This window comes from Nerophis ophidion, linkage group LG12 (genome assembly GCF_033978795.1).
Source record: "Nerophis ophidion isolate RoL-2023_Sa linkage group LG12, RoL_Noph_v1.0, whole genome shotgun sequence".
In the NCBI taxonomy this organism is placed as follows: Eukaryota; Metazoa; Chordata; class Actinopteri; order Syngnathiformes; family Syngnathidae; genus Nerophis; species Nerophis ophidion.
Genome location: NC_084622.1, coordinates 52,930,014 through 52,943,109, shown reverse-complemented (window position 1 = coordinate 52,943,109; position 13,096 = coordinate 52,930,014). Strand labels below are relative to the sequence as shown.

At 39.0% G+C, this 13,096-nt stretch overlaps 1 protein-coding gene across 1 annotated transcript in view; it reads left to right on the top strand.

Annotated features, from left to right (window-relative positions):
• LOC133563557 (potassium/sodium hyperpolarization-activated cyclic nucleotide-gated channel 3-like) overlaps positions 1 to 13,096 on the top strand; it is a 59,856-nt gene that overhangs the window by 40,885 nt on the left and 5,875 nt on the right. The window contains exons 6-7 of the mRNA XM_061917734.1: positions 2,929 to 3,169; positions 12,897 to 13,061. Of these exons, the coding sequence (XP_061773718.1) occupies positions 2,929 to 3,169; positions 12,897 to 13,061 (406 nt within the window). The remainder of the gene's footprint in view (positions 1 to 2,928; positions 3,170 to 12,896; positions 13,062 to 13,096) is intronic.

Sequence of the window (13,096 nt, the reverse complement as noted above, 5' to 3'; positions counted from 1 at the left end):
TATGAGGTGACAGTATGTGACGTATGAGGTGACAGTATGTGACGTGTGAGGTGACAGTATGTGACGTGTGAGGTGACAGTATGTGACGTGTGAGGTGACAGTATGTGACGTGTGAGGTGACAGTCTGTGACGTGTGAGGAGGTGACAGTATGTGACGTGTGAGGTGACAGTATGTGACGTGTGAGGTGACAGTATGAGACGTGTGAGGTGACAGTATGTAACGTGTGAGGTGACAGTATGTGACGTGTGAGGTGATAGTATGTGACGTGTGAGGTGACAGTCTGTGACGTGTGAGGAGGTGACAGTATGTGACGTGTGAGGTGACAGTATGTGACGTGTGAGGTGACAGTATGTGACGTATGAGGTGACAGTATGTGACGTGTGAGGTGACAGTATGTGACGTGTGAGGTGACAGTATTTGACGTATGAGGTGACAGTATGTGACGTGTGAGGTGACAGTATGTGACGTGTGAGGTGACAGTCTGTGACGTGTGAGGAGGTGACCGTATGTGCCGTGTGAGGTGACAGTATGTGACGTGTGAGGTGACAGTATGTGACGTGTGAGGTGACAGTATGTGACGTATGAGGTAACAGTATGTGACGTGTGAGGTGACAGTAGGTGACGTATGAGGTGACAGTATGTGACGTATGAGGTGACAGTATGTGACGTGTGAGGTGACAGTATGTGACGTGTGAGGTGACAGTATGCGACGTGTGAGGTGACAGTATGTGACGTGTGAGGTGACAGTATGTGACGTGTGAGGTGACAGTATGTGACGTATGAGGCGACAGTATGTGACGTGTGAGGTGACAGTATGTGACGTGTGAGGTGACAGTATGTGACGTGTGAGGTGACAGTATGTGACGTATGAGATGACCGTATGTGACGTATGAGGTGACAGTATGTGACGTGTGAGGTGACAGTATGTGACGTATGAGGTGACAGTATGTGACGTGTGAGGTGACAGTATGTGACGTGTGAGGTGACAGTATGTGACGTGTGAGGTGACAGTATGTGACGTATGAGGTAACAGTATGTGACGTGTGAGGTGACAGTAGGTGACGTATGAGGTGACAGTATGTGACGTATGAGGTGACAGTATGTGACGTGTGAGGTGACAGTATGTGACGTGTGAGGTGACAGTATGCGACGTGTGAGGTGACAGTATGTGACGTGTGAGGTGACAGTATGTGACGTGTGAGGTGACAGTATGTGACGTATGAGGCGACAGTATGTGACGTGGGAGGTGACAGTATGTGACGTGTGAGGTGACAGTATGTGACGTGTGAGGTGACAGTATGTGACGTATGAGATGACAGTATGTGACGTGTGAGGTGACAGTATGTGACGTGTGAGGTGACAGTATGTGACGTGTGAGGTGACAGTATGTGACGTATGAGGTAACAGTATGTGACGTGTGAGGTGACAGTAGGTGACGTATGAGGTGACAGTATGTGACGTATGAGGTGACAGTATGTGACGTGTGAGGTGACAGTATGTGACGTGTGAGGTGACAGTATGCGACGTGTGAGGTGACAGTATGTGACGTATGAGGTGACAGTATGTGACGTGTGGGGTGATAGTATGTGACGTATGAGATGACAGTATGTGACGTGTGAGGTGACAGTATGTGACGTGTGAGGTGACAGTATGTGACGTGTGAGGTGACAGTATGTGACGTATGAGGTAACAGTATGTGACGTGTGAGGTGACAGTAGGTGACGTATGAGGTGACAGTATGTGACGTATGAGGTGACAGTATGTGACGTGTGGGGTGATAGTATGTGACGTGTGAGGTGACAGTATGTGACGTGTGAGGTGACAGTATGTGACGTGTGGGGTGACAGTATGTGACGTGTGAGGTGACAGTATGTGACGTATGAGGTAACAGTATGTGACGTGTGAGGTGACAGTATGTGACGTATGAGATGACAGTATGTGACGTGTGAGGTGACAGTATGTGACGTGTGAGGTGACAGTATGTGACGTGTGAGGTGACAGTATGTGACGTATGAGGTAACAGTATGTGACGTGTGAGGTGACAGTAGGTGACGTATGAGGTAACAGTATGTGACGTGTGAGGTGACAGTAGGTGACGTATGAGGCGACAGTATGTGACGTATGAGGTGACAGTATGTGACGTGTGAGGTGACAGTATGTGACGTGTGAGGTGACAGTATGCGACGTGTGAGGTGACAGTATGTGACGTATGAGGTGACAGTATGTGACGTGTGGGGTGATAGTATGTGACGTATGAGGCGACAGTATGTGACGTATGAGGTGACAGTAAAATACGGACCAAAGCTAACTAATAATAAATATGATACTTCTTACCAATAATGTGACATCTTGAACAGGTGTGATAGAAAATGAATGGTTGGTTTAAAATGCATGTAAATGTTTTATAATTTGAACATTATTTTTAAAACTGTGATTACCAGCGGAATTATTCATGACTTATCGTGTTAAGCAATGTCAGCTAAGATTTATCTGAGAGCCAGATGCAGTCATCAAAAGAGCCACATCTGGCTCGAGAGCCATAGGTTCCCTCCCCCTGCTGTAGTGTGATGCCCGCAGCTAAAAGCAACTGCGTGAGAAGGTGTACTCCAATATCAGCATATAGTCACTTTCTCTATCGCAGAGAGACAAGCCCACAAAGTATCGCCCAGTCCTGGACTCCAGCATTATTTACTTAAAGCTTCAAGTTGAATATAAACATTCACCTTATGTTGAAGATAATATGAGTCGATGAATTCACTTGGCTTTGATCACAACTGATTAGGTTTGTTCCTAATCTACGTCCGTATCTTTCCAGCGTCATGGTGATCGCCGTGTAATCTGATTATTTCATGCCGGAGACCTGATTAACGGAGCGCTGCTTTTATGGTGATTGCAAAGGTGTCACAGCTGCCGCTGTCCCCCGCCAGGAGATCATCAACTTCAACTGCCGCAAGCTGGTGGCCTCCATGCCGCTGTTTGCCAACGCAGATCCCAACCTGGTCACCTCCATGCTGACCAAACTGCACTTCGAGGTCTTCCAGCCGGGCGACTACATCATCAGGGAAGGCACCATCGGGAAGAAGATGTACTTCATCCAGCACGGCGTGGTCAGCGTGCTGACCAAAAGCAGCAAAGACACCAAGCTGTTGGACGGCTCTTATTTTGGAGGTAATGCTCCCCCCCCCCTGCTGTGGGACACATGTTCATGTCCTCTTCTTCTCTTATTTTGGAGGTAATGCCCCCCCCCCTGCTGTGGGACACATGTTCATGTCCTCTTCTTCTCTTATTTTGGAGGTAATGTCTCCCCCCTGCTGTGGGACACATGCTCATGTCTTCTTCTCTTATTTTGGAGGTAATGTCCCCCCCCCCTGCTGTGGGACACATGCTCATGTCCTCTTCTTCCCACTTCACTTTTGTGCTGATGTCAACAATTGCTAACAGTCGGCCTTCTTTTGATTTATTTTGCACATGCACTCAGCAGATTAACTTTCCTCACTATTGCAGCAGGGAAAAATGACCACATCGTCTACTTAAAAGGACTCCAAGGGGGGGTCTTTGATTCCATCTCCAGGGTTTCAGGCTTTTTTTCCCGTCAAAATGTAGTATTAACAGACCGTATAACTACAGATGTCCGATAATGGCTTTTTTGCAGATATCCCATCTTCCAATATTGTCCAACTCTTAATTACCAATTACGATATCAACCAATACCGAAATACAAACGTATATTGGAGGTAATGTGGGAGTGTTCTTGGGATTAAAGGCCTCACCTTTGGTCCTCCAAAAATATTGCTGGGTCTTGTGGCCAAACAGCTTACTTTTTGTTCCATCTGACATCACATAAACGAAGATAAGACCTTCTGGAGGAAAGTTCTGTGGTCAGATGAAACCAAAATGGAGCTGTTTGGCCACAATAGCCAGCAATATGTTTGGAGGAGGAAAGGTGAGGCCTGTAATCCCAGGAACACCATCCCTACCGTCAAGCATGGTGGTGGTAGTATTATGCTCTGGGCCTGTTTTGCTGCCAATGGAACTGCTGCTTTAAATGGGATAATGACAAAGGAGGATTAGCTCCTAAATGTTCAGGACAAATTAAAATCATCAGGGGGGAGGTCGGGTCTTGGGCGCAGTCGGGTGTTCCAACAGGACAATGACCCCAAACTAGAGATGTCCAATAATGGCTTTTTGGCTGATATCCCATATTCCGATATTGTCCAAGTCTTAATTACTGATTCCGATATCAACCGATACCGATATATACAGTAGTGGAATGAACACATTATTGTGCCTCATTTTGTTGTGATGCCCCGCTGGATGCATTAAACTATGTAACAAGGTTTTCCAAAATAAGAGAAGAACTTCAACTCAAAATATGGAAATCAATGCCAACATGGCACTGCCATATTTATTATTGAAGTCACAAAGTGCATTTTTTTTTACATGCCTCAAAACAGCAGCTTGGAATTTGAGACATGCTCTCCCTGAGAGAGCATGAGGAGGTTGAGGTGGGCGGCGTTGGAGGTGCGTTTGGATTTGGGGACGGTTACTGGGGGGTGTATATTGTAGTGTCCCTGAAGAGTTAGTGCTGCAAGGGGTTCTGAGTATTATTTCTGATGTGTTTATGTTGTGTTACGGTGCAGATGTTCTCCCGTAAATGTGTTTGTCATTCTTGTTTGGTGTGGGTTCACAGTGTGGCGCATATTTGTAACAGTGTTAAAGTTGTTTATACAGCCACCCTCAGTGTGACCTGTATGGCTGTTGACCAAGTATGCTTGCATTCACTTGTGTGTGTGAAAATCTGTAGATATTATGTGATTGGGCCGGCATGCCAAGGCAGAGCCTTTAAGGTTTATTGGCGCTCTGTACTTCTCCCTAAGTTCATGTACACAGCGGCCCTTTAAAAAGTCATGAATTTTACTTTTTGAAACCGATACCGATAATTTACAATACTACATTTTACAGCAGGGGTCCCCAAACTACGGCCCAAGTTTAAAATTAGAATCGTTTTATTTTTGATTATTATTATTTATTTATTTATTTTTTAATCTGTCCTTTCTAATCCATTTTTTACCGCTTATTGCTTGTTATTCTCAGTCTCCTAGCAGCTCAGGCAAATCACATCGTCTAAAAATGCATTTTCCAATCGATGACAAGATATCATTTATATATATATATATATATATATATATATATATATATATATATATATATATATACAGAGGTGGGTAGAGTAGCCAGAAATTGTACTCAAGTAAGAGTACTGTTATTTTCGAGATTTATTACTCAAGTAAAAGTGAGGAGTAGTCACCCAAATATTTACTTGAGTAAAAGTAAAAAGTATGTTGTGAAAAAACTACTCAAGTACTGAGTAACTGATGAGTAACCTGATTACAGCAACAAATAATGCACAAAAACATAAAAATAGCAATGAGCAAATTCAGAGCCAGGAATATCTCTTAAGCAACTAAAGCAATAATATATATTAAATAATAGTACATTAAAAGAAAATTAAAAAATGGCACATTGAGCCACAATAACTTAACAGCACCATAGCCTCAGTAGGCATTGATTGATTTGATTGATTGATTAAAACTTGTATTATTAGATTGCACAGTACAGTACATATTCCGTACAATTGACCACTAAATGGTAACACCCCAATAAGTTTTTCAACGTTTATCAATTACTTAGTAAATGACCAAGTCGAGGTGATCTACCTCATATATACATATACATACACACACATATCATTTATACACACACATATCATACATACACCCACACATCATTTATACACACACAAATCATATATATATATATATATATATATATATATATATATATATATACGTACATTTATATATACAGTATATCATTTATATTTATTTATTTTGCCGTTTTTGTTCACATGTTGAAGGTGTTTTAATGAATATACATGCATGTTTAACATATAGATTCCTATCTTTCATGAAGACAAGACTATAAATTGGTGTATTACCTGATTCTGATGACTTGCAATGATTGGACTCAGATGTCCACGTTTTCAAATGGAGGAGAAAAAAGTTCCTCTTTTCTGTTTAATACCACATGAAAGTCGTTGGTTTTTGGCATCTTATTTGTCCAGCTTCCATATTCGTTTTTATACACTTTACAAGAAATACATTGGCGGCAAACTCCGTAGTTTGCTAGCTTGTTTGCGCTGGCTTTCGGAGACTCTTATTTTGTTAGCGCGGGCGCGATGGAGCGGCACTTTTATTGTGAAGACAGGAACTGTGTGATCAGTCTTTAGGCTTTTGACGGGAAGTACGGTTGAAATAAAAAGTGCCCTTTTTCCTTTACACTTTTTATTGATTGATTGAAACTTTTATTATTAGATTGCGCAGTACAGCACATATTCTGTACAATTGACCACTAAATGGTAACACCCCAATACGTTTTTCAACTTGTATAAATCGTGTCATGTGACCGCCTGGCTCTGTTTGATTGGTCCAACGTCACCAGTGACTGCATGTGATTGGTGAAACGCAGGCATGCGTAGATTCTACTTTGAAGCTGTCATTAACCAAAACTAACATTAATAGATCGATAAAAAAAAAAGTAGCGAGTAGCGAGCTGAATGTAGATAAATGAACGGAGTAAAAGTAGCGTTTCTTCTCTATAAATATACTCAAGTAAAAGTAAAAGTATGTTGCATAAAAACTACTCGTAAAAGTACAATTCATCCCAAAAGTTACTCAAGTAAATGTAACGGAGTAAATGTAGCGCGTTACTACCCACCTCTGTGTATATATATATATATATATATATATATATATATATATATATATATATATATATATATATATATATATATATATATATATATATATATATATATATATATATCTCAGCCTGGCCCCTGGCCAAATTATTTTAACCCAATGCGGCCCCCAGGTCAAAAGGTTTGGGGACCCCTGTTTTAAAGCATTTATCAGCCAATAATATCGTTAGTCCGATATTATCAAACATCCCTATAGATGAACTTTAGACATGAATAGGACCAACACAGCCCTTTCAGATGGTAAAAAATTTCAACGGTAAGTTTTCTGGATCTTTTCTAATCAAGTGTTTTTGCATGATTGACACAGCTTTTGATGTTGACAATAAACCACATGAAAACTGTTTAAAAGTGATATCTATGTCCCATTATATTTGACCTGACAGTTGCCCTGACCAAGATGGCCGCCACAAAGATGTGGCAGGCTGCTCCTGGTATCAGTCCCATCGCCCTGCAGTATCAAGTTTTGTTTTATGACGTGTGTATTTGTAATTATTGTTTATTTACAGTCACATCATCCCATAGTACATCAGTTAGTGAGAGTGTGTTTTACTTACCTTTGTCTTGTGTTCAAATTGTGTGTGACCGGAAGTTTTAGCCAGCTTGTTGTCTAGTCAATTGTTGTGTAGTCAATTGTCGTGTAGTCAATTGTCGTGTAGTCAATTGTCGTGTAGTCAATTGTCGTGTAGTCAATTGTTGTATAGTCAATTGTCGTGTAGTCAATTGTCGTGTAGTCAATTGTCGTGTAGTCAATTGTCGTGTAACCAATTGATGTGTAGTCAATTGTTGTGTAGTCAATTGCCGTGTAGTCAATTGTTGTGTAGTCAATTGTTGTGTAGTCAATTGTTGTGTAGTCAATTGTTGTGTAGCCAAATGATGTGTAGTCAATTGTTGTGTAGTCAATTGTTGTGTAGTCAATTGATGTGTAGTCAATTGTTGTGTAGTCAATTGATGTGTAGTCAATGGATGTGTAGTCAATTGTCGTGTAGTCAATTGTCGTGTAGTCAATTGTCGTGTAGTTAAATGTCGTGTAGTCAATTGATGTGTAGTCAATTGTTGTGTAGTCAATTGTCGTGTAGTCAAATGTCGTGTAGTCAATTGTTGTGTAGTCAATTGTCGTGTAGTCAATTGTCGTGTAGTCAATTGATGTGTAGTCAATTGTTGTGTAGTCAATTGTCGTGTAGTCAAATGTCGTGTAGTCAATTGATGTGTAGTCAATTGTCGTGTAGTCAAATGTCGTGTAGTCAATTGATGTGTAGTCAATTGTCGTGTAGTCAATTGTCGTGTAGTCAATTGTTGTGTAGTCAAATTATGTGTAGTCAATTGTTGTGTAGTCAATTGTTGTGTAGTCAATTGTTGTGTAGTCAATTGATGTGTAGTCAATTGTTGTGTAGTCAACTGATGTGTAGTCAATTGTCGTGTAGTCAATTGTCGTGTAGTCAATTGTCGTGTAGTCAATTGTCGTGTAGTCAATTGTCGTGTAGTTAAATGTCGTGTAGTCAATTGATGTGTAGTCAATTGTTGTGTAGTCAATTGTCGTGTAGTCAAATGTCGTGTAGTCAATTGATGTGTAGTCAATTGTTGTGTAGTCAATTGTCGTGTAGTCAATTGATGTGCAGTCAATTGTCGTGTAGTCAATTGTCGTGTAGTCAATTTTCGTGTAGTCAATTGTTGTGTAGTCAATTGTCGTGTAGTCAATTGATGTGTAGTCAATTGTCGTGTAGTCAATTGTCGTGTAGTCAATTGTCGAGTAGTCAATTGTCGTGTAGTCAATTGTCGTGTAGTCAATTGTCGTGTAGTCAATTGATGCGTAGTCAATTGTCGTGTAGTCAATTGATGTGTAGTCAATTGTCGTGTAGTCAATTGATGTGTAGTCAATTGTCGTGTAGTCAATTGATGTGTAGTCAATTGTCGTGTAGTCAATTGATGTGTAGTCAATTGTCGTGTAGTCAATTGTTGTGTAGTCAATTGTCGTTTAGTCAATTGATGTGTAGTCAATTGTCGTGTAGTCAATTGTCGAGTAGTCAATCGTCGTGTAGTCAATTGTCGTGTAGTCAATTGTCGTGTAGTCAATTGATGTGTAGTCAATTGTCGTGTTGTCAATTGATGTGTAGTCAATTGTCGTGTAGTCAATTGTTGTGTAGTCAATTGCTCATTTGTGTGGGTGTCAGCCTGGTAAGAAGTATCCCCGTGTGAAGTCAGCACTAAACTGCAAAAAGTTTGGCAGCAGTTGTCATGCCACAAAAAGAGATTAAATCAATAAACGGGACAGCAAAGTGAGAGCGTGAGAGATTGTCCGCAATATGTCTGCCCTCAAAAATATGTCTCTTTTTTTTATTTTTTATTTTTTTAAATGACGCATTATTTAATTTTCCTGATCTGGCACGGCAGATTAGGTCAGGGCAAACTAAGCTGCAGAAATTGCATTAAGTGCTCCATCTGTAGAGTTGAGAGGCGGTGCTCTTTTCATGTTTCATCATCTAACTACTGCAACCTTTTGCACTTTTTCTTCCTCATTTAATTTTTAAAAGACACGTTTGACATTTTTTTTAAAAATCTTCATAATTCTGGACTTTGCAAGAAAATTTACATTTAATTTTTTTATGTATGAAAATGGCATAGATCTACGTATCTTACCTTTGTATTAATTGTAAAGCGCTTTTCTACCTTTTTTTTAGGGGACTCAAAGCGCTTTGACACTATTTCCACATTCACCCATTCAAACACACATTCACACACTGATGGCGGGAAAAGAGGAGGCGTACAATCTTTGGTCAGAGCGTGGTGGGAGATTCTACAAGAGTACAGCCCACACGTTTCTCCTCAATTGAGCTAAATTGAATTCTGTCTTTGTTTAATGTTGAGTTGAGTTGAGTTTGAGTTTATTTGGAACATGCAAGCATACAACATGATACATCACACATACAACATGATACATCACACATACAACATGATACATCACACATACAACATGATACATCACACATACAACATGATACATCACACATACAACATGATACATCACACATACAACATGATACATCACACATACAACATGATACATCACACATACAACATGATACATCACACATACAACATGATACATCACACATACAACATGATACATCACACATACAACGTGATACATCACACATACAACATGATACATCATACATCACACATACAACATGATACATCATACATCACACATACAACATGATACATCACACATACAACATGATACATCACACATACAACATGATACATCACACATACAACATGATACATGCATGCATACAACATGATACATCACACATACAACATGATACATCATACATCACACATACAACATGATACATCACACATGCATGCATACAACATGATACATCACACATACAACATGATACATCACACATACAACATGATACATCACACATACAACATGATACATGCATGCATACAACATGATACATCACACATACAACATGATACATCACACATACAACATGATACATGCATGCATACAACATGATACATCACACATACAACATGATACATCACACATACAACATGATACATCACACATACAACATGATACATGCATGCATACAACATGACACATCACACATACAACATGATACATGATACATCACACATACAACATGATACATCACACATACACCATGATACATCACACATACAACATGATACATGCATGCATACAACATGATACATCACACATACAACATGATACATCACACATACAACATGATACATCACACATACAACATGATACATCACACATACAACATGATACATCACACATACAACATGATACATCACACATGCATGCATACAACATGATACATCATGGCTGCATACAACATGATACATCACAATTTCCAGTTTCTCTTTTCAACATGTTGGAAAAGGAGTAGGAAGAAGCAGAGCTTATTTAATCCTACCCCTTTTCTTTTACATAACAGTTGCTAAAACTTTTGTTCACTTCCTGTTCTCAATGTATTCACAATATACTCCACAAGTAATCACAATAAGAATAAATAGATATATAATTGGTGAAGTAAGTTATATTCCATACGATGAGATAAGTAAGATTATTTTGAGAATGAAAGAATGAATGGGTGAATAAAATCAGAATGTTTATCATGATTCTTCTTTTTTGTACTTTGTAAACACTTGAAGTTTGAAGAGTTTCTTGAAGTGGATCATATTAGTACATTCTTTGATTGCTTTGCTTAATCCCATCCATCATTTAATTCCACATACTGATATACTGAAGGTCTTAAGTGTTGTATGTGCGTACAAATGTTTTTAATTACATTTTTCTCTAAGATTATATTTCTCCTCTTTTGTTGAGAAGAATTGTTGTATATTCTTGGGAAGCAGGTTATAGTTTGCTTTGTGTATCATTTTAGCTGTTTGCTATTTCACTATGTGGTGGAATTTCAGTATCTTTAATTAAATAAATAAAGTGTTTGTATGTTCTCTATATCCAACATTATGTATTATTCTAACTGATCTTTTTTGCAACACAGTTGATGACTGAAGTATACTTTAGTAGATATTTCCCCATATTTCTACACAATAACTCAGATATGGCAACAGTAGTGAGCAGTAGAGAATATGAAGTGATTTTTGGTCTAGAACATATTTAGCTTTATTCATTATTGATGTGTTTCTTGCTACTTTATGTTGTGTATTTTTTACATGAGATTTCTAGTTCAATTTATCATCAATCATTATACCTAGAAATGTGGTTTCATTTACTCTTTCAATTTCTATTCCGTCTATTTGTATTTATGTTTGACTTTCTTTTCTACTGTTACCAAATAGCATTATTTTAGTTTTACTGAGATTCAATGATAGTCTGTTTTTGTCAAACCATTTTTTTAATTTGTTCATTTCTTCTGTTATTATTTGTATTATCTTCTGTGTGTTCTCTCCTGAACAAAACGCTGTTGTATCATCCGCAAATAATACTAACTTTAAATCTCTTGTAACTTTACAAATGTCATTTATATAGAGATTGAATAGTTTAGGTCCTAGTATTGATCCCTGAGGTACACCACAGGATATATTTAGCATTGTAGAAGTGTGTTCGCCTAGTTTCACGTATTGTTTCCTGTTGGTTAGATAACTTCTTATCCAATTTAAGACTAACCCTCTGATGCCTTATCGTTCTAGTTATTTGATTAAAATATTGTGATTAATTGTGTCAAATGCTTTAGTTGGATCCATAAACACTGCTGCCGCACATTTTTTACTATCTATTGCATTGGTCATTTCTTCTGTGATTTCAATTAAAGCCATTGAAGTTGAAACATCAGCTCTGTGTCCATATTGGTTCTCTTCGAGTATTCTATTTTTATTTATGAAACTCTGTAATCTGTTTAATTCCTTGCTTCTTGTCTGTTTAATAGATGTCATGAGTGTTTGAACCTGACTCCATGATTTAATGATTGATTGATTTAATAATTTAATGAACATTCTTGAACTTATCAATTATATTTATGTAATTTGTAATGTACGTATATAATACTTTGTAATATTTAAATATTCAACAAACAATGTAAATAATCAAACATATATTTAGATTAAATGAAATAATGGAACATTTAAAAACACATATATGTCTTTAATTCCAATTAAATGTGTAGGTAATTATTTAAAAATGTATTTATTTATTACATTTTGTGCCTAACGTGTCCAAACATGAAAGAGTGAGAATTGTCCTTCTGGCCTGACCGCATGTCCCTCCATGCTTCTATGGTCAATGAGGCCAGGCAACATGTCCCTCCCTGCTTCTATGGTCAATGAGGCCAGGCAACATGTCCCTCCCTGCTTCTATGGTCAATGAGGACAGGCAACATGTCCCTCCCTGCTTCTATGGTCAATGAGGCCAGGCAACATGTCCCTCCCTGTTTCTATGGTCAATGAGGACAGGCAACATGTCCCTCCCTGCTTCTATGGTCAATAAGGACAGGCTACATGTCCCTCCCTGCTTCTATTGTCAACGAGGACAGGCAACATGTCACTTCTCCTCTTCCTTCCCTGCAGAGATTTGCCTGTTGACTCGAGGCAGAAGGACGGCGAGTGTGCGAGCAGACAACTACTGTCGTCTCTACTCTCTGTCGGTGGACAACTTCAATGAGGTCCTGGAGGAGTACCCCATGATGAGGAGGGCCTTTGAGACCGTGGCCCTGGACCGCCTGGACCGCATCGGTGAGGCCTTTTGGGGACAAGAATATATTTCATCT